The following is a 22,269-nucleotide window of genomic DNA, read 5'->3' on the forward strand; positions in this document are numbered from 1 at the left end:
TGACAACAGCAGGAGCGAAAATTGCCCTCCACAAAGGACAATGGTGTAAAACCAAGGTAAATTATGTTGGCTTGCTCGTCGGACGAGGCGGCATTGAGCCGCAGTCCAGCCGTACACAAGCAATACAAAACATAAAGACGCCCACTAACATCTCTGAGCTACGAAGTTTTCTGGGAGTATGCAACTACTCACGACAGTTCATCGAGAACTATGCTGACATCGCACGACCACTGACTTCCCTCCTGAAGAAGGACACACCCTTTGTTTGGTCGGAAGCCCAGGACACAGCCATGAGCGAGCTCAAACAACGCCTGTGCTCGGCCCCATGCCTGGCCTACCCCGACCCAGGAAAAGAATTCTATCTGGAAGCTGGATTCTCCAATCATTGCCTCAGTGCAGGTCTGTACCAGCTCCACGACAAAGACAAACGGGTGGTCGCTTATGCCAGCAAAACCTTGCTTCCCCCAGAATGCAAATACTCAGACTGCGAAAAAGCCTTGCTTTGCACTGTATGGGCCATTCAGCGTTTCTCCAACTACATTGGAGCTCAGAAGGTTATCATTGAAACGTGTCACCAACCAGTGACCTTCCTCAACAGCCAACGAATCAGGGATGGCGTGGTAACCAACGCCCGCATAGCTACATGGTTAATGACGCTCCAAGGACGAGACGTCGAGGCAAGATATGCCCAAAACCACAAATCCTCACTGGGAAACGGGCTAGCAGCCTGTCAGAGCTGTTCAACAGACACGCTGAATACCTCAGCAGAAGCCAAAGAACCGGCACCACCGCAACTGACAAACTATAGGTACTTCGAGGAGAATGTGTGTGAAGGCATGCCCACAGCATATGTCGATGGTTGCTCCTACAATCAACAAGGCAACTTGAAAGCGGGAGCAGGCGTGGTCTGGCTCAACAATGACCCTTGCCCACCACAACAGTTCAAGTTAGGCCCTCACTCATCTCAATATGCAGAGATAGCAGCCATCCTCATCACCCTACAACTGGCCGCCTCCCACAACATCAAAGAACTCCTGATATGTACTGACTCGAACTATGCCCGTCTAAGTTTCACATGCCATCTAGCTGGATGGAAACAGAACGGATTCAAGACAGCTAACAACAAGCCTGTCAAACATCAGGAACTTTTCCAAGCATGCGATGCCATTGTCACCACACATGACATGATCATCTACTGGAAAAAGGTCCGTGGTCATTCACGCCAACCAGGGCAAGACAAAGATCTCAATGACCAAACCGATGCCCTTGCCAAAGCTGGTGCATCACATGGAGAGCCTTGGAAATTCCCATCCCTCCCACCCAACCCTTCAGTTGCAGCCATAACCCGCCGCCAGCACGCCATTGGCGCGCAAACCCCCGCCTCCTCCCATGTTGAACTCTCACCTCAGTTCACTGCGGATGATCTCCTCACCCTCCAAGCGTCGGATCCAACGCTGCAAACCATTATCGCTCACATTTCCGACCCAATACCTTATCCCATTTCCACCTCCGACCTATCCAATTCCTCTGATCTCCGCCACCTTCACTCAATCAAGCACATGCTGCATCTCAAGGACGGCGTTCTCACATATGTCCCTGAGCCCCTAACTGCGCCAAAGCTTGTAGTTCCTCAGAGCCAAAGGGGGATAATGCTGACACACGCCCACGATGCACCATGCGCTGGACACCATGGCGCCAAGGCCACCTATGAAACGCTCAAACAAGTAGCATATTGGCCTGGCATGCAGCAAGATGTGACGGAATACGTAAAAGGATGCCTGGTGTGTTGCCAGTTCCAACCGGCAAACCCAAACCACAGAGCACCACTACAACGAAAGGAATGACCTTCCCATGGTCAGACCTCCAAATAGATTGGGTAGGACCCCTGCCACGGTCAACACGGGGTAACAAATACTTCCTCACCGTGGTTTGCGAATTCACAAAGTGGGTAGAGTGTCTCCCAGCTCCCAACGATACAGCAGAAACAACAGCCTGCCTGTTAATGAACCACATCTTCTCAAGATTTGGACTGCCTCAAAGAGTCAACTCTGACCGAGGAACCCACTTCACCGCTGAGGTTATGCAGGATGTATGGAAACTCCTGGGCATACAGGCCAAGCTTCACATAAGCCATCATCCAATTTCCTCAGGGCAGGTCGAACGGGCCAACAAGACAGTGGCAAGCATGTTGAAGAAGTATGTGTCCGCCAACCAAAAGGATTGGGATATCAAGCTCCCTCTGGTATTGATGGCCATCAGGGCCACCCCTCACCGGTCTACCGGAGTAGCCCCATTCGAAATGATGACAGGGCGACAAATGACACTACCGCTACACCTGCTGTACCAACCTGGTGACATGAACCTTGTCACCGCCTACACCACTCACCAGTATCTGGAAGAGTTGCATCAGCACCTGAGAGCGACTTTCGCCTTCGCACAACAAAACCTCCAGAGAAGCGCGGAAGGTCGTAAAGCCTACTACGACAAAAAGGCCTCTTACCAAGAACTCGATGTCGGAGACAAAGTGTGGTACTACAGCTTTGCCCAGCCAAGGCAGAAAGCCCCCCATCGCCTGTCAAAGAAATTCCTACCTCACTGGACAGGACCACATGAGATTGTGGACAAGCTCTCACCTGTCGCCTACCGAATCAAAATCAGACAAGGCCGCAACGAGCCTGTCCTTCGATGGGTCCATCGAAACCAGATAAAGAGGCACCAAGGTTCCAACCGACAGGAAAAGGGGGAGGTTCAAACCCACTGACACAGACCGACAATCCCCTACTCTATACCCCACTAATGACTCTGTCATTCTAGGGAAAGTTTTTTTTTCTATTTTTATTTTACACAACACTTACACACGCTCCTTCACAGCACTGCTAGTGACAACCTCTAGTAGAAAGGAGTTGCCTCACACATGTGACACTCACTTTGCTCTCGTAAACTCAGTGTCCTTGTGTCTCTTTGTGTTTTCTTGTCTCTCTCCTCATGCTTTCTTTTTTCTCCTTCACTATCATTAGTCTTCCTCCTCAGTTTTCCCATTATCGATTCGAATAATATCTACCGGCTCAAAGACGTTGTGAATGTTTGATTTTGGCAAGGGAACACCTATGTCAGAGTACACACTCCTGAGGTCGTGGCGTACCACGATAACAACGAACAGTTGTACCAGGCCCCAAACCTAAAACGCGTACGCTCATTGAAGACATTCATTACCTTTGCCCGAGTAAACCATTCGTATTTGATAATACCGAGGGCATCTGCGGCCTAGAATCAATTAGACCCGACACTAGCTGCCACACACATTATCCTGCCTAACCAAACTCTCTGGATCAATGTCCCTAAGGGCTCGATCCTCCATATTGACAATCTTGCAGTGTATCACGACGATGAGTGTCAGGCTGAACTTGAAATCTCACCGTACTTCAAACAGCATTCCTTCGTCCTCGATCCAGAATCGGAAGAAAGGATCAGGGAGGAAGGAACGCAACTTATTGATCTGACCCCTGTTGAGACGGCCTTAGAAGTTATAGCCCGCCTTCCGCCCGCTGGCATGCCATTCGTTCGGTCTTGGTCTGCTGCTGACACAGCGCTTTGCATCCCTACTATTGTAGGATATATTGTGACCTTGACACTGGCCTTCATCCTGCACAAACGGGTGAACGCCGTGCAAGAGTCTTTTGATCGATGCACGTCGGGCGTCCCGCGCATTTTCCGACGTGATAAAACTGACCAAGAACCTGAACCCGAGAACTCAACCAACCTGATTGAAATTACGCCTCTACCTCCTCGTCGAACCACTGACAATTAGATTAGTCGAAACCACCCAATCACAACTGATCTTAAACAACACACCCCTATGTTAGTTGAAGTGTTCCTAACCCGTTCACTCCAAGATACCCAAGTCCTTCACCAGGATTCAGCCGAGTGAGGGAAGCGTTGTTTGTGTTTTGTGTTTGTCTGTTCTCTCTCTCTCTGCCTCTTGTTCCAGTGCCTGCCGACGTTCGCACCAGGAACCTCGCCAAGCAAAAGGGGGACTCTGTAGGGCACCGCTCGACAGAACTTACAAATGGCTTCATCAGCCAGAGGCATGATTGAACAAAGCTTCATGTGGTCCAAAAGATCCATTTCCTGAAGTGATGACGTGACTTCTTTTAACAAAGGACTCTGTCTAAAGGACTTATTAGCTCATCAGCAATAAACTAATCAGAACCCATCACGTGGATCTGATCACATTAAATCTATTGATTCTCTCACAAAACCCTCTTGTATTAGCGGACGGAACAGGAAAACACCCATCAACGGATTTGAAGACGAATCTGTCCTATCAATACCTCCCTTGTATTGAGCAATCCATCCTGACCCGGTCACTCGTGACTCCGGTCAAAGTTTAAACTATGCTTGAAAACTGTGCAATGAACTTCGAATGGACCATCATTAAGAAATCATTTTAAACTATATACAGAATAATACATGCCATGATGTAATTACTAACATGTCTATTCAATGTATTCAATATGTGGGTTTTCTTCAAATGCATTATTGTAATCATTGTTTTAATTAGGTCAGTCTCGTAATATGTGTGTGGAAGAAGTGTGTCATGTTTGAGCTCTAAATACAGAGTTTATAATTCTCTGTAATTCTGTGTGAATGAAACATTGAAATTCAGTATCAGGAAAATATTAAGAAACTTTATAAAGTTGTTAATCAAACAGGAGAATGTTCTGCAGATATCACGCGGTGTGATCAATGGACAATAGACGAGGCGTGTCTAATCTCCGTAGCAACGTCTCATTGGAGGATCGCATCTGAAGGATGGACCCAAATTGCTCCTTTAAAACTATGCTTTCCCAATAGCCAGTTGTCAAAAGATATGTAAAAGATACGTCAAAGAATCGATACGCTGAAGAAGGGTTGAAGAACCCATCTAACTGCCGTGGCTGATTTCCATCTGACAGTCGCTGACTATCTTCATCCACGAGCCGCAACAGCCGTCACATCCCGAACCCTGAAACACTCCGTTAAACCTTTTGACCAAAGTCTCCAAAGAAGAGAGCCGCTCCAGCCAGACTCTCAGAACAGCGCGTTTCACCAGCCAATAACCTTCTTCAAAGCTTCCGCGCAGCCCAACGAAGGGCTTTCCCGAGAAGACGTCACCTGAAAGACAGCCAATCTAGAACGGGATTCCGCTGTACACGAGTCACGGAACAACCCGATTACCTCAGCTGTCACAGCAAACGCAGGTACAAGCAAACTTCTCTCTCTCTTGCTGGGAACTGGTGAAACTCCTTTAAACCTAAAGAATCAAGCCAAAGCTCTGCTTTTGTGATTTTCCTCAGGTTATGAGTTAAGTTAGCACTGAACTTGGGACTTTTCATAACTCATCAACTCCGCGAATGTGTGTACATGTATGTATGTGTGTGTGTGTGTGTTTAGCCTTAGTTTTCTGTAATCATTAGAAGTAGTCAATAAATCTTGTTTTGATTTTTTCACATATACGAGTTTCTTGTGCTGTGTATCAAATTACTGCCTTAAACTTAAAAGATCCTAAAAGTTACCTCTTGCTTATAATATAATAATTACAATAATAACAATAATCATAATAAAATATTGTTACTGTTGGCCGCAGAATAATATTTTATCCAGAATTGGTAAAATACTCTAACCTCAATTTTCGCTGGACGAATAATTGATGAAGTGTTAAATATTAATTCTGAATCATTTACAGTGAATCATTTACAGTTGATTCAATTCTTATTCCCTGTAACAATTAAATTGAGCTAATAAATAGGCTAAGTCCTTACAAAAATAAGAAAATAAATTTCTTGCTTTAAAAAAACCTTATAAGTGTGAGAAAATTGAAGAGCGTGAACACTAAACATAATCGGTTGTGTTCATATTCAGCATATGAGAAATATTAATAGTGCTGCTGTCAATGCATTTTGGTGCAATACTGTAAACAGTGCGATATGTGTTGAATAAAACTTTAAAGGAGTAATGGGGAAACTTACAGTTATTATTTATTGGTAAGTTAACCAAATGATTAATCAACTATGGGGGTGGGAAAATTGATAGAAAGACTAATTGTTAGGAGCATCCCTTTAGTGAAGGTAAACACATGGGACACATGCGTGAAAGACGGGATCTGTGCATCATGACTGGTGTTTGGTTTCTGTTCAGGCGTTTGCTGCAGATGGGGGTGTTCAACTGTCAGCTGTACAACAATCTGGGCCTGTGCTGCTTCTACGCCCAGCAGTATGACATGACCCTGTCGTCCTTCGAGCGAGCATTAGCCCTGGTGTCCAGTGATGAGGAACAGGCTGATGTCTGGTATAATCTGGGACATGTTGCAGTGGTGAGCAGACACTCTGTGTCCAATGTCACACATGTTTAGGTCAACTGTATAACAGTCTGCAGACGAGGAAGAAATCACTGTCCCGCACTGGTGGAACAAACTCCTCACTGGAGTATCACTCAGCAGTTCTGACTTACTCTGACATGTGATTTAGAGACTTTGTGATTTATACAGAGTCAGGAGTTTGATTCAGACTGATTTCACTCGATGAAGATTTTTTGCAAACCAAACATTTAATGGAGCAAGAAAAGGCAGATATACTTCTACAAACAAACACAGTATATTTACTTGTTTTGTTCCTCTTTTACTGTAGATTTTCTGAGATTTGTGTATAACAGCTGGTTTAAAAATGTGTGTTTATAATAAAATTGCAAAAGTATTAAATGTTGCCATTGTGCCCAAAGCAGAAACATTGGTTACACTTTATTTTAAGGTGATGTAGTTACATTTTACTCACTCAAGTAAGTACTGAGTGATATTAATTAATTAGATGTACTTAATATAGAGTTACAGTAATTGTTAGGGTTTTGTTTAGGGTTAGTTACTTGTAATTATTCATAATTTACTGTTATTACTATAGTAAGTATATGTAATAACATGTAACTACATCACCTTAAAATAAAGTGTTACTGAAACATTTGATGGAAAAGCTGATTCCACGTGTAGTAGGTCTTTGATGGATTATGACATATTCCAGTAATAAACAAAGTTATTAATGAAATATTTTTTTGGCTTTTCTTTCTCTCTTGCACAGGGCATTGGTGACTTGACTCTGGCTTACCAATGCTTCAAACTGGCCTTGGCTTTCAACAACAACCACGGTGAAGCTTATAATAACTTGGCCGTATTGGAGCTACGGAAAGGCCGGATCGAGCAGGTCAGGTTCTTCCCAAACAGTCTCGTGATAGCTAACGTAATCTCTACGTTAGTCCAGGATCAGGATTGAACATCTCTGTAACTTGTTTTGTCACAGGCGAAAGCTTTTCTGCAGACGGCTGCTTCATTGTCTCCTCACATGTATGAACCACATTTTAACTTCGCCACACTCTCTGATAAGGTACGGCTCGCAACACTGATGTGTGTTACTCTGTCATTGTTTTATGACAATATGGCTTCTGGTTTATTGTTTTATCTTCAGCTATATTTAGATATTACTAATCAAAATGACAAAAATAAACATGTTTACATCCCTCACAATATTCAGAAATATATTTTCAGGGTTTTTTCAGCTAAATAAATTTGACAGTTTAATGAGCTTTCTTTGTGACTTGAAGGTTGGAGATCTTCAGAGTAGTTACACGGCTGCTCAGAAATCAGAGGATGCGTTTCCTGAGCATGTGGACACTCAGCAGATCCTGAAAAACCTCAGACAGCATTTTGCCACTCTATAAGATGATCAACTCTTATATCATCACATCAATGTTGGGAGATGCAAATGACTTGCACAGACTGGCTTTACATGTAGGTTTCTCATTTAAAAAAAATAAAATGAAAATAATCTTAAAAATTGCATTTTTTTTTTCTTTTTTTTTTTTACCACTGCTCCAATGAGGCAATTTATTTCACATAAAACGGCTCCAGCTCGCTCCAACACACCTGCTCAGAAGCTTCTAGTAGTCTAACTCCTGAAGACCTTGATTTACTGGTTCAGGTTATAATAATAGTTTAATGTATATATTGTTTTTCCCCAAGCTCAAAGTGTGTTACAATCAACAATACATCCAAAACAGGTCAAATACACTAAACAATACATTATACACATCAAACACCACAGATGACCATGAAATCTGAGTCAAATGATTTGTCTGAGGTGTGAAGTTTTGTATTTTTTTTTCATCTACAACAGTCAGAATTTGGGTATTGTAACGTGTGGTCACTGGCAAACAGATGAAGAAGATGAAGGGTAATTCCACCACAAAGTTTAATGACAATAATTCAGGAACAGGTATCAACACACACATGAAACATACAGGGACCGGACACTGAACTGAACACAAACAGGAACTGATTTACACAGAGCAGAAGATGAACTACTGATGAACAGTGATGGTGAGTTAGTGTCCATGTGACTGATGAGTGGCGGGAACTTAGAACAAAGGAACGTGACGAACAGAACATGACAGTGACTGTGTGACAGATGTAACTCTATATTCTGTACTGTAATGCTCTTTTTATCTGGACTACCAGCACACTCCATCTCCCGCTTGCAATATATTCAAAATTCTGCTTACTTACACTTAGACTAAATCTAACTAACTTACACTAAAGGTTCTGCTCATATTATGCCCATCTTATTTAACCTCCACTGGCTATCCCATTGTCACAGTCTCAGTGCCATCCAGACCTGTCAGCTCCGCCCACTAGACAGCACTGAAGTTGAACAGAAGACTTAGAGAAACAGGTGAATACAACAACTGAACCGCTTAAACAAGACGGACAACGGAGCAAACTGAAACTGAGGGATTATATACATGGAAAACAAGGGAGCAAATTAACAAGACACCTGAGCAGAATACTCAAATCAATCAGTAACCATGGTGACAAACAAGCATGTGACAGAACTAATGAACAACCTAGAAGATTAACAAAGAAACTCAGACAAAAGAGATCAAAAACATGAACGATATATTATAAGCTGGTCAGCTGTTGAATTCTAATGGTCAACTTTTGAGTATTAATGAACCATGTCTTGAATTTAAGTGTCATATTTCAGTTTAAGAATATTGTCATGAATTCACTATCTCTGTTCAGAAATCAGGGCACTTGGTGTAACACTGCAGGAAGAAGGTCTCCATAGATCAGTTTAATTTAATGTATAAGTGCAGTAACCAGTCGATTAGATCTCTCTTTGTTAATATCTCTTCTCCCCCATCAAAATTTGTGTATGTTTCCCTCATTTGTGTGGGAACATTTTTAGGGAGTTCTTAGTCTGTATTGTTTAACAAATATATATGAACTATTTCAGGCATCCAAGGCCAAGTCCTATCTATTTGAATGGGGGAATCCTGAAATCTCAAAAACTGCCTGGCGAACTCACAATTAAATAATATATTTCAAATCAGCAACAAAACCTGACGTGAACTGTCCCATAAATGTTGTTTCTTATGATCAAAAAAAGATTATTTTTCAGGCTAGTGCAGTCATAAGCGCGAGTCTTGGGTTTCTATGGGAACCGGAGCTTAACCCATTTTAGCTCAGAGTATAGTTGTCATTTTCCGTTTTTTTTTTATAGTTGTAATTTTCCTTTTGTTATTTTTCTAGGTGTTTTTCATGTTTTATGTCTCAATGACATGCAAGAAAACAACCAAATAAACGATTTCAAGAACAAACAAAAAAAAAGGTATTGACTTCCTTCCTGTGACATGAGGCTGTCAACTTCCTACCCCTACTTCTAGGAAGCATATTGAAGGCAAACCCTCCCAAAGAAAAGTAATTTTCATGTTAATATGAAGTATTTTTTGTTGACATATATATATCTACGTAATCATGAGGGAATCATCCAAACAAAACAAATCTTACAAGAGATCTATAGTTTTTTGTATACTTAGTCAAAAGTCCAAGCGGCAACTATAGTTGAGATAGTAGATCTTTACTTAATATCCTAATGATTTTTGCCATAAAAGAAAAAAAAAAATCTGTAATTTTGACTCATAAAATGTATTATTGGCTATAGCTACAAATATACCCGTGCGACTTATGACTGGGTTTGTGGTCCAGGGTCACATATAGGAGTAATTTTTTCTAATGAACAGTGTAATTTAACTTTTTTGATTCACAATGTCCTGTTGGAGCATCTTAATGGCTGCACTTTGTTCTACACTATGTTTTACCACTTTAAAACAAACAGATTTGTTGTTTGTTATGTTTTCATATTCAAGAGATTATAAGCTAGATGCAGATTTTTTGGGTTCACATAGAATGTTCTTTGACTTTGACTTGATCTGCTGATCTGTTGAAAGCAGTTATTTTGAGTTAGATGCATAAATGTTATCCTCCTATTCAAATTTTACATTGAAGGGGTGCATACAACATATTTGCCCACCGGCAACTATAGTTGCCGCACATTCAAATACATTTTGTAAGAAAAAAAAAAAAAAAACCTGTGGAAAACAAATGCAGAACATGTTCACACAGGACATTATTAATAGGACTATATGCATGAAATCATTCAGAAAAATTTGGGCACAAATGGGTAAATGGCAGCTGCAGTGATGCAAAGACTTTATCAATCAGCGATTGGCTCTTTTACTTTAGACCGTTTTTTTTTTTTTTTTTTTTTTTTACGTATTCCACCAAGTTGCAGTTTCTCCCATTCATAATAGGAGTGATCCGTCTTTCTATATCTAGTCTTTGATATCACAAATGTTATGTTTGTAGGCCCTAATTGTGAAAGAGAGTCTATTGTGAATTTATTTCCCTGTTCATCTTTCTTTTGGTATGAAATGTCACAAATGAATTGCAACCTAGTCTTAAATATGTCACCTTTTTTACTTTAATTAAATCAATGTCTTTTCCAAAAGAAAAATATATATTATCGATATATTTGTCTCACTGCACATGGTTCAAATCTGAGAATTTGAAGTTAAATTCAATTTCAGTCTCAAGATTTTATTACGCTGCAGTCGCTGCTTCCGGTCATGAGTATGAGGAAACGCAGCTCTGTTTATCATATTAGATACACTTGAGAGTGTTAAAATTATGTTATAACGTTACTCTGTGCGTTCACTCGGCAGCTGCTGTGAGACACTGTTACACACTTGATGCAGAAACTTGAGAAAATGAGATCCAGGCAGTAGATAAAGTTGATGAAAAATTATTTATTCATTACAATTAAATTTAGCCTCACACGCAAACTTTAATCGATAATGAAATTACCTAATAAAACCAAAAGGTAAAATAACAACCATAAAGAAGCAGTTAATAGTTAACAATGAAATTTAGAGTATTGTAAAATCCAGAGTATTGTATCTAATAGATGAAGATCAAAAAGAGCAATAACTAAGACATTTGCAGATAAGGGACAAGAAGTAGAAGCCCAGGAGAGCAAAGGAGGGAAAAAAGCTGAATTATCAACAACTCAGTCCATATTATAGGCTACCATAAGCATACATGGAAATTCTCAACCCACACAAACGGATGTTTTTATATTAAAAGGAAAGGTTAAATGGTTTTACCCATTAGTCATAGACTGGTCCAATGTCAAAAATAGATATAAGAGTTGTTTTGACCCCCTTTGGGGAATTTTGCAAATCTTACCTTTTTAAATGTCATCAGGAATAATAACAGACATATTTTGATCAGATTTCAAATTCAAATGGTTAATTCTGAAAAACATCACTTATACAGTACTTGGCAGGCGTCCAATGTCTAACCACAAACGTGTCAGCGTGACCTGTCACACTGGAACACTTGAAGAACAATTGAACATAACATACTCTTAAATATAAATTAAGAATAACCATAAAGGTACAATCACAAGTGAATACTTGAAAATATGATGTGAATTAATATGTAAAGTAGAAGTACATAAATATTGGAAATCAAAAGTGAAACTGATAAATCATAAGCCATAAATGATTAAAATAAATATTAATAGAAATGCATGAATATGAATATTGACCATTTTGGATCCATCAACACTGCAGTAAGATAGATCGATTTTAGAATATCATATTAAATGCTGGATGGCTTGTGTTGATAAATGGCAATACATTTTAAAGCGTATTTTATGATGGAGAAAAAAATAATTATGCTGTAAGCTATGTTAGCTACTTGACAAAATAGTGTTTTTCTCTGAGGCATGATTAAAAACATGGTACTTGCGGAAAATCGAGTAAAATAGATTTAAACAATAAGACTAAACGTGTTGAGCTATATAACAATAATTAGTTTTCTGTCAAAAATAAAACTTTTCATATCAGACAAGGGAACAACTGTTTGGATGTATTCATTGACAGAAAACTGAAACACATGATATATTAAAGTGTCTTTGGTGTGTTCATGGTTTCTACAAAATCAAGGGTAACGCAGGTATGATGTCATTGATAAGCGACACATGGTCCGTGTACTGATTAAAATTACTTATTTCTCTGGATTTAAGCATTCTTGGAAACATCTGGGATAATGTAAGTACACAAGTCAACAAAATATATAACACTGATCTAGTGGTTTTTGGATATCATATTTTAATCCAACAATCCCACATATTGATATTGTGCCTATGAGTCAACACTTTATTGAATGCTACCACCATTAATTATTTTATAAAGACATACTAAATACATTAATACAAATGTAATACAACTATAACTGTAATAAAACTATAGTTTGTATTCCAAAAGTGAGCTTGAACTGTTTTTTCTCTCTCTCTCCATAATTATGAAAAATTTATCTTTCATTAGTCTTTGTCTCCCTCTGCTGGTAAAACAAACACAAATATATTCAGGCTCTATATTTTCTCTGTAACAAAACTTCAGCCTTTTTGAATTTATACTGTGTTTATACAAATAAAATGGTTAATCAATGAATGAGAAACTGTAATTTGTTGCTCTGAAATAAAAGGTGCTTCACTGCCGCCTCATCAGGTCTGTCAGAGGATCGTTGAAATCTAAATGAATCTTAATTTATAACAGTGAAGTCACTGTATCTTCAGTCTGTTGATTCTGTTGACTGTGAGTCTCTGTAGTGGATCCTTATTCACCATCAGATGAACATGAGGAGATCAGACTGTCATGTGCTAAAATAAAACACAAACAGTCACATGTGCAGAAGGAAACATTACGTCTGTCACATCTTTTCCTAAGAAAACTAGATAAGCTTTATCAATTCATTCTCACACATGATAATATAGCTTCTGTCTGATGCTCAAAGTCACTTTACAAAATCAAGAGGTCATGAAAGGTCACTTTCACACAACGGACAGCTGATCCAGAACCAGCAGAAATCATCATTACACTCCACTACAAATTTAATATCAGATGTTGCAACTCATAATATAATAACTGCACATAATGTAATACGTATTACATTATTATTGTAATAAATTGTTCATAATGTAATGATTTTATCAAAACAAAATAAAATCTTGAGCTCATAATGTAATTTTACATTATGAAAAATTTACATTATAAACTCACCATATTATCATAACTGAAAATAGTATTCTCTTTTTAAAAAAAAAAAAAAAAATTCCAGTCTTAAACTACCTGCAAAATGCAACAGATTTTAATATTCATCCAATTATTATGATTATTATTATTATATTTTTGTTAAACATAAAGCATTGGTATTCCCTTACAGTACATTTTAAAATCTAAATACAATCTTAACCTGCCTACAAAATCCACCAGATTACGGATATTATTATTATTATTAATATGATTATTATTACTATATATATAATGTTTACATACTGTTAAATGACAGTTAAATACCAACACTGTACAAATGCTGTGTATAAAAAACCCTCACGGTTTCAGTGTGTGTGTGTGTGTGTGTGTGTGTGTGTGTGTGTGTGTGTGTGTGTGTGTGTGTGTGTGAGATAGATCACATTACCTGCTTCAGCCAATCACAGCACAGGGTACAAGTTCAGCAAACATTTCTTCACTTTAATACAAGTTACAGCAAAACAAATCCTGAATGTACATCAGAGGACATGTTGAAAAATACAGTATAACTTACAATCATGTACAGTGGTTATACAGGTGCTGGTCATATAATTAGAATATAATCAAAAAGTTGATTTATTTCACTAATTCCATTCAAAAAGTGAAACTTGTATATTATATTCATTCATTACACACAGACTGATATATTTCAAATGTTTATTTCTTTTAATTTTGATGATTATAACTGACAACTAAGGAAAATCCCAAATTCAGTATCTCAGAAAATTAGAATATTGTGAAAAGGTTCAATATTGAAGACACCTGGTGCCACACTCTAATCAGCTAATTAACTCAAAACACCTGCAAAGGCCTTTAAATGGTCTCTCAGTCTAGTTCTGTAGGCTACACAATCATGGGGAAGACTGCTGACTTGACAGTTGTCCAAAAGATGACCATTGACACCTTGCACAAGGAACAAAAGGTCATTGCAAAAGAGGCTGGCTGTTCACAGAGCTCTGTGTCCAAGCACATTAAAGGAGAGAGAGGCGAAGGGAAGGAAAAGATGTGGTAGAAAAAAAGTGTACAAGCAATAGGGGTAACCGCACCCTGGAGAGGATTGTGAAACAAAACCCATTCAAAAATCTGGGGGAGATTCACAAAGAGTGGACTGCAGCTGGAGTCAGTGCTTCAAGAACCACTACGCACAGACGTATGCAAGACATGGGTTTCAGCTGTCGCATTCCTTGTGTCAAGCCACTCTTGAACAACAGACAGCGTCAGAAGCGGCTAAAGTCAAAAAGGACTGGACTGCTGCTGAGTGGTCCAAAGTTATGTTCTCTGATGAAAGTAAATGTTGCATTCCTTTGGAAATCAGGGTCCCAGAGTCTGGAGGAAGAGAGGAGAGGCACACAATCCACGTTGCTTGAGGTCCAGTGTAAAGTTTCCACAGTCAGTGATGGTTTGGGGTGCCATGTCATCTGCTGGTGCTGGTCCACTGTGTTTTCTGAGGTCCAAGGTCAACGCAGCCGTATACCAGGAAGTTTTAGAGCACTTCATGCTTCCTGCTGCTGACCAACTTTATGGAGATGCAGATTTCATTTTCCAACAGGACTTGGCACCTGCACACAGTGCCAAAGCTACCAGCACCTGGTTTAAGGACCATGGTATCCCTGTTCTTAATTGGTCAGCAAACTCGCCTGACCTTAACCCCATAGAAAATCTATGGGGTATTGTGAAGAGGAAGATGCGATATGCCAGACCCAACAATGCAGAAGAGCTGAAGGCCACTATCAGAGCAACCTGGGCTCTCATAACACCTGAGCAGTGCCACAGACTGATTGACTCCATGCCACGCCGCATTGCTGCAGTAATTCAGGCAAAAGGAGCCCCAACTAAGTACTGAGTGCTGTACATGCTCATACTTTTCATGTTCATACTTTTCAGTTGACCAAGATTTCTAAAAATCCTTTCTTTGTATTGGTCTTAAGTAATATTCTAATTTTCTGAGATACTGAATTTGGGATTTTCCTTAGTTGTCAGTTATCAAAATTAAAAGAAATAAACATTTGAAATATATCAGTCTGTGTGTAATGAATGAATATAATATACGAGTTTCACTTTTTGAATGGAATTAGTGAAATAAATCAACTTTTTGATGATATTCTAATTATATGACCAGCACCTGTAAAGAGTCTACACACCTCTGTTAAAACAGTTTGGTTTGGTCAACATGCCCTCTGATGAAGAAATGTTTGCTAAACTTGTACTCTGTGCTGTGATTGGCTGAAGCAGATAACGTGGTTTTATGTTTTTAAAGCTGTTACAATTATGACAATATGACAAGTTTATAATGTAATAATTTTCTCATAATGTAAAAAAAAAAAGTTATTACATTGAGCTCAAGATTTCATTACATTTTGAGAAAATTGTGACATTATGAACATTTTATTACAATAATAATATAATACTTATTACATTATGAGTTTCTACAAACCCAAATCTCAGATTATCACAAACACAGAGACAGTTAAAGGGTAAAAGCTGGAAATAACATTAATATTATTTTCACAATCAGTCACAACACTATGAGCAGAATTAAACTCAATTTAAACAGTTTAAAGTTCAGAGACCTACAGAAACTGAAGCTGAATTTAAGACTCATTATCTGATGATCTCAGACACAATATTCACACACATGTGCTGTTACTGAACCTGGTACAATTTCCTTTTATTTCTAGAGAGTAAAACAGCCATTTAAACTTTATATGAAAATATGATGATGAAAATTGTTAAAAACTATTCTTACATTAGTATCTCCAGTTTATAATGTGGATCATCCTTCAGATCAGAGAGCAGCTTCACTCCTGAGTCTCCTAGATAATTCTCAGACAGATCCAGATATCTCAGGTGTGAGGGGTTTGATCTCAGAGCTGAAGCCAGAGCATCACAACCTTCTTCTGTGACACCACAATCCCACAACCTGTAGAGAACAATGACACACTCTTCACTCTCTCAGATCAGATCAACACACATTAAGCCTCCAAATCTACAAATCTTAACATAACCAGTTAATAAACAAATAAATAAATAAATAAATAAATATCAATGCTGTCAATATGAAATACATACTCATTTTGTCATAAAATACATCAGTTTGGTTTAGGGGATATATAATATAATATAACAGTATAATATCATTATTTCTATATTAAGTCACCATAAAACATTGAAACCCAATGTGTGTGTGTGTGTGTGTGTGTGTGTGTGTGTGTGTGTGTGAGTGCGTTTATTGACATATCAGGACACAAATGTGTATAATGACATGGGTATGACATAAGTATTACAAAAAGAGGTGACTTATGAGGACATTACTCCATGTCCCCACTTATAAATCACACAGAATGAGTTTTTGTGAGAAAGTAAAAGTGTGCAAAGTTTCCTGTGATGGGTAGGTTTAGGGGTAGGGTTAGTGTAGGGGGATAGAAAATACGGTTTGTACAGTATAAAAACCATTACGCATATGGCATGTCCCCACAATTCACAAAAACAAACGTGTGTGTGTGTGTGTGTGTGTGTGTGTGTGTGTGTGTGTGTGTGTGTGTGTGTGTGATTAATGTATTTGTAAACATTTTAAGGAACTCTTGATAATAATGTAATTAATGTCCAATAAAGTCGATTTAAGACTCGATGACATTTTCAGTATTTCCGTGACCTAATCTAAAGTGAGAACTCTTTATGGTTAATAAGTTTTTAACAAAACATTATTTAACTCTTTACATATGAGCTAATTAAACAATAACAATGAATGAAGAACTAATTTTCCGCATATAGTCTATTAATGTATTAACTACAGTTTATAAACTATTAATTAACAATGTAAGAGCCATTATGTCTGTAATTCTGTTTTTTGACCACTGGGTGGAGTATTGGCCTTAATGAGTATATAGGTAGGCAAAGAGTAAGAAAGGGCAGGTGTGTAATTAGAGGGAAGCACAACATTTTTTGACCGTGTCTGGAGGTAAATCTGTGATGGTATCCGATGGTATTTTATATCTGCACTGGGCAGAGGAACTGTGAGATAAAATGACCTGTACGAACTGTGTGATGAATAAATCTGATAAAGCAGTATTTGGAGGACGATTTATCTTGATTGGATCTCACGCGTCAGAAACCACCCTACAACACCTCAAGTGACAAAATGGCTATTTATGTCACTACAAACTATAAACTAATAGTTTCAGGGCTCGACAATAAGGACCGCCCGATGGCCGGGGGCCAGTGTGAACGACGCTGGCGACAGTAGACAGAACGGTCACTTGCCCGATCGGGCCAATGCTGTAGGGTGTGAGATGTATATCGTCTATGATATCGAAATTGTTGATTTAATGATCTGAAATTATCAAGTATGTCCCTCACTTTACAAAAACACACCCATTGAGCACACGCATGCACTACGTGACGTAGTCTAGTAGGTCTAGTAGGTAAATCACACCTCTGAGCTCAAAAACTGGGCGTGTAAAGCTCTGGAAAAGTGGGAGTTTTCAATCTGAATCAGTCTTTTGTCTATTAGAATAATTGTGTCATCGTGTTCAGACACCACTGTATCAGTGTCCAGTTTGCACATATAATTCATTTGAAGAAGACTTGATGAAATATGTGTGCATAACTACACCGTGCTGGTTAATGTTTGGTGCAGGAGAATGTGTGAAATAAAAACTTTAAACACAGATACTTTATTCTGTATGAGCTATGAGACACGTGGCTAGTGTTATTAAACTCATCGTGAAGCTCCGCGCTGAAACCGATCATATGCGCGCTACGCGTCTATATCATAACAGTCGTATTTTTCATGTGTTCATATTCAAACTCCAGTTCTGACCGCATCGCGAGCAAAAAACAAAACAACACTCATGTTGTGCTGAGGGAAACATACACACGACTCGCTGTCCGAACACAGAGGTGAATGAGCCGCACTTTTGTGACATTTGAATTCTCCGCTGTAATGCGATCTCATGCGAACATATTTTCCATTTGTGCTGGTAGATTACAGCAAAACAATCCACATGCACACAAACCTCTGCTCTGGTCGCAGGAAAACGCATTTTTGTGTTGTAGCACTGAGGAAACGAGCAACAACGATATGTCTCTGAATGACAACAACAGAGACAGAGGAGAGAGAAGTGATACTTCCTCATTCATAATACCGCAATTATAATCTTATGCATACTACAGCGCAGTGATTGGATTGAATGAGCTTTTTGTCATGAATAAATGTAGAAACTGATGTCAGCATGTTCGTCCAGCCCATATTTGGAGCCAACCAGCACTCCGCATCTTTCTGGTAGTACACGATGACGTCAGATTTTGTGACGTTGCTCCGACTTTGCTTTTCAAGAAAAGCAGAAATCGCTCTAAAAAATGCAAAAATAACTAATTTCAACTTTTAAGTAAAATTAATGAGTACCTTTAGTGTTTTCAATGATGTGCAGCCTGTACATATCTGTTTACATCTCAAAAAATGTGTTCTGGGGTTTCATGACCCTTTAAGCATCTGTAACTGCTCTTGACTGATATACTTTAATAAAGTTTCATCTATAGGCTAGTTATATTGTTGTACATTAGATTACAATATCTGTAGCTTCCTGTTTAAACCTACATGAAAATCTTGAAAAGCAGTTTCATTTCTATGTTTGTTCTGATGTATTTATTTTTGCTATTACTCATAATTTGATTATTTGTTACTATTTTATTACTTACTGTTTATTTGTCTAACAATATTTAAAATTTAATTGAGTTAATCTAGTAGTTTTTGGTGTCATAACCCTATTTATAAAGGTTACATGTATCAAAAACAACAAAAGCAATAACTAGGCTTATTTTATAGGCCCATTTTCTTTTCTTTTACTTTATTCAATTTTTTGTTGTGGGGCAAGTGAAAATTTGAATCCACTGGCCCGACTGGGGAATCAATTTGTCTGATAGCATTATTATTATTATTATTGTTATTATTATTATTATTATTTTTATTATTATTCAAGATTTCTATAGATATATTGTTATTGTGAATTATTTTGGTCATGATAATCACAGTGAAAGATCTGATATGGTGACAGCTCTGGTTCAGGTGAAACACAAAACTTCCCTCTTTTCAGCTGCAGATACACATTTTGAGGCAATGATCACACTTTTGAAAGGTTGGTCTGTTTGCTCAAGCATTACAAGATAAGTTGATTTACACCAAACATTTGTGATTTAAAAAACCCTCTTCACTGTAACCTGTGTCTGTTGTCTGGTTTGTAGTTTGTTTGGTTTATTTAACTGTTAGTTTTACTTTCTTTTGCAGGATAATAATTAGGGCTGTCAAAATAACGCCTTAATTTCGATTAATTAATCTGAGAAAAAATAACGCGTTAAAAAAAATAACGCAGATTAATCCATTTCATATTGACCTTTGAACCTGGAACCGTTCTAGCCACCATTCGACTGTAAAATGAAGGAGGGAGACGACTGCTGCGCTGATGGACAGAACAAGCAGAGCTCCTCCCTCGTGCGCGCCAAGAAAGTAAGCACCGTCTTTGCACTCTCTCTACCTCACACATAATATCTAAATCAACTGACACAATGCTAAAAGTTCGAAACACCGAATCCATGTTTCACGAGGCGCATTCGGAGAATGTTTTTCCTGAATAACCGCTGGGTGTGAATAGTGCTCAAAAGAACGTCACGTCATCTTCTCTGACAGGCGCCCTGCACATGCAGCTGACATAAACCACACTTTCAGTAAACAAAAAGAAAATCCTATCCAGTGGTGAAGTGTTTTCTGTGTTGACTAATCTTTTGCAATATCCTAATAACAGTCGCGATTCGCACGCAACGCGTCAACGTCCGCTAATGTCCGATTCGCGACCTAATGACTCATTTGAACAGATTCATTTGAATGAATCATGACAACAACTGATCTGTCCACACGGGTCTATAATGAATAATTTACTCGAACAACTCTGAAATGAGAACACAAGTGTGCTTACCCCATTTAGCAAAAGTGGTTAGTAAAATTAGCCTTAATAATCCACAATATTTTCAGGTTATTTAAATGACAATGTGTAGTAAATTAGGCCTACCTATAAAATCAGTTAATTTAGACTGGAGTGAGGTGAAACCAGAACAAAGCAAGTTGTTGTTAGCTAGATGCATTCAATTGTATATGGTAGAAAATTATATTATTAGTTAATATAACTTCTAAATGCTACTTTTTAATATTTTTCAAGTTTAGCAAAAAAGCATCTTCTCTTACAAAGCTATAAAATCACTTTTTTTTTTTTTGCAAAGAGGGCAAGAAAGGAATTATTACAGTGAGAGTGACGGGTACTTTATTGTCAGTATCGGGCTCGCAGATCACGTGTGTAGGGCACTTTTTACTGTTTGTGTGGATGACCATGTCTATCACCACCGAAGACCATTTTTGACCCAGGAAAACCCTGCATTGATTCATTTTAATTGAAATATTTAATACTTTCACAGCAAAAATTATGTATGCGATTAATTTAGATTAATTAATCACAGAGTGTGTAATTAATTAGATTAAAATTTTTAATCGATTGATAATATATTTAGATCTAAATTTTCTTTTTTTCAGGTAGACTCCTCACTCCTTCCTTCTACTGCCGGCAGGATCTGACGGTTCAAGCAGGAATCTGTCACTGAACCGCCGGATGGGGTTTACGCCAAAGGATATTTTGTATAGACTATCTACATATTAATCCTTATTCACTTCAAGTCTTTATGATAGAGATGATCTTACCACAGTGTCTCCAGTTTACAGTGAGGATTCTCCAGTACAGCAGAAATCATCTCCACTCCTGAGTCTCCTAGTTTATTCCCAGACAGAATCAGTTTTCTCAGGTGTGAGGGGTTTGATCTCAGAGCTGAAGCCAGAGCAGCACAACCTTCATCTGTGACACTACAATACATCATCCTGTAGAGAACAATGACACACTCTTCACTCTCTCAGAAGCCCATATATGTTTTAAAGATAACTAATAAAGCATCTCTGTATGATATAATGTAGCTAATATTCATATAATCATGTTCACACTAACAGAGTTATAGATGGAGACAGAAAATATAATGTGAATTTAATGAGATTCTTCTTCAGTTATCACAAATTAACATTCTTCGTTTTGCTTCTTTCTGCACCTTTTTTCATCATCATGTTTATTGATAGAGTTTATTTGTTTTTGTACTATTTATTATTTCATTAGTTTAGTTTTGGTCTCACTATGAACTATTTAAAAATATGTCTCTCTGAGCACCAGATCATGTGACTATCAGAGAAATGATCTTACCCCAGATCCTCCAGTTTACAGTGAGGATTCTCCAGTACAGCAGAAAACAGCTTCACTGTCGAGTCTCCTAGATCATTCCAAGTCAGATCCAGTTTTCTCAGGTGTGAGGGGTTTGATCTCAGAGCTGAAGCCAGAGCAGCACAACCTTCATCTGTGACATCACAAAAACTCAACCTGTAGAGAACAATGACACACTCTTCACTCTCTCAGATCAGATCCTCCAACAGAGACTTCATTATTAAAAAGAAAAAACAAAAGCACAAATCCACGTTTGATTTTAGTTTTACTATGTGTCTGTGTGTGTGTGTGTGTTTGTGTGTGTGTGTCTGTGTGTGTTTGAGTGAGAGGGAAACTAATATTAAAACTGATATAACAAATTATGTTAACAAATTATCACATTAAATAATATGGAAAGATGATCACAGAAAAAAGATGGATGTGATGATCATTAAGGATGAATTCATGT

At 38.3% G+C, this 22,269-nt stretch overlaps 2 protein-coding genes across 4 annotated transcripts in view; one reads left to right on the plus strand and one right to left on the minus strand.

Moving 5' to 3' along the window:
- Positions 1-6,109: 6,109 nt before the first annotated feature.
- LOC125271046 (tetratricopeptide repeat protein 8-like) lies at positions 6,110-7,813 on the plus strand. The gene is made up of 4 exons (XM_048194985.1): positions 6,110-6,352; positions 7,107-7,229; positions 7,326-7,409; positions 7,627-7,813. The coding sequence occupies exons 1-4, from the start codon at positions 6,116-6,118 to the stop codon at positions 7,741-7,743; spliced, it is 561 nt and encodes a 186-aa protein (XP_048050942.1). The 5' UTR covers positions 6,110-6,115; the 3' UTR covers positions 7,744-7,813.
- Positions 7,814-12,030: 4,217 nt separating this feature from the next.
- Positions 12,031-22,269, minus strand: part of LOC125271014 (protein NLRC3-like) — a 224,362-nt gene continuing 214,123 nt past the window's right edge. For all 3 annotated transcript variants that reach the window (XM_048194940.1, XM_048194941.1, XM_048194939.1), the window contains 2 exons: positions 16,265-16,409; positions 12,031-13,088 (listed from right to left, as the gene is read on the minus strand). In XM_048194940.1, the coding sequence (XP_048050897.1) occupies positions 13,082-13,088; positions 16,265-16,409 (152 nt within the window). In that variant the 3' untranslated portion in view covers positions 12,031-13,081. The remainder of the gene's footprint in view (positions 13,089-16,264; positions 16,410-22,269) is intronic.

Source organism: Megalobrama amblycephala, linkage group LG7, assembly GCF_018812025.1.
Source record: "Megalobrama amblycephala isolate DHTTF-2021 linkage group LG7, ASM1881202v1, whole genome shotgun sequence".
Taxonomy (NCBI): Eukaryota; Metazoa; Chordata; class Actinopteri; order Cypriniformes; family Xenocyprididae; genus Megalobrama; species Megalobrama amblycephala.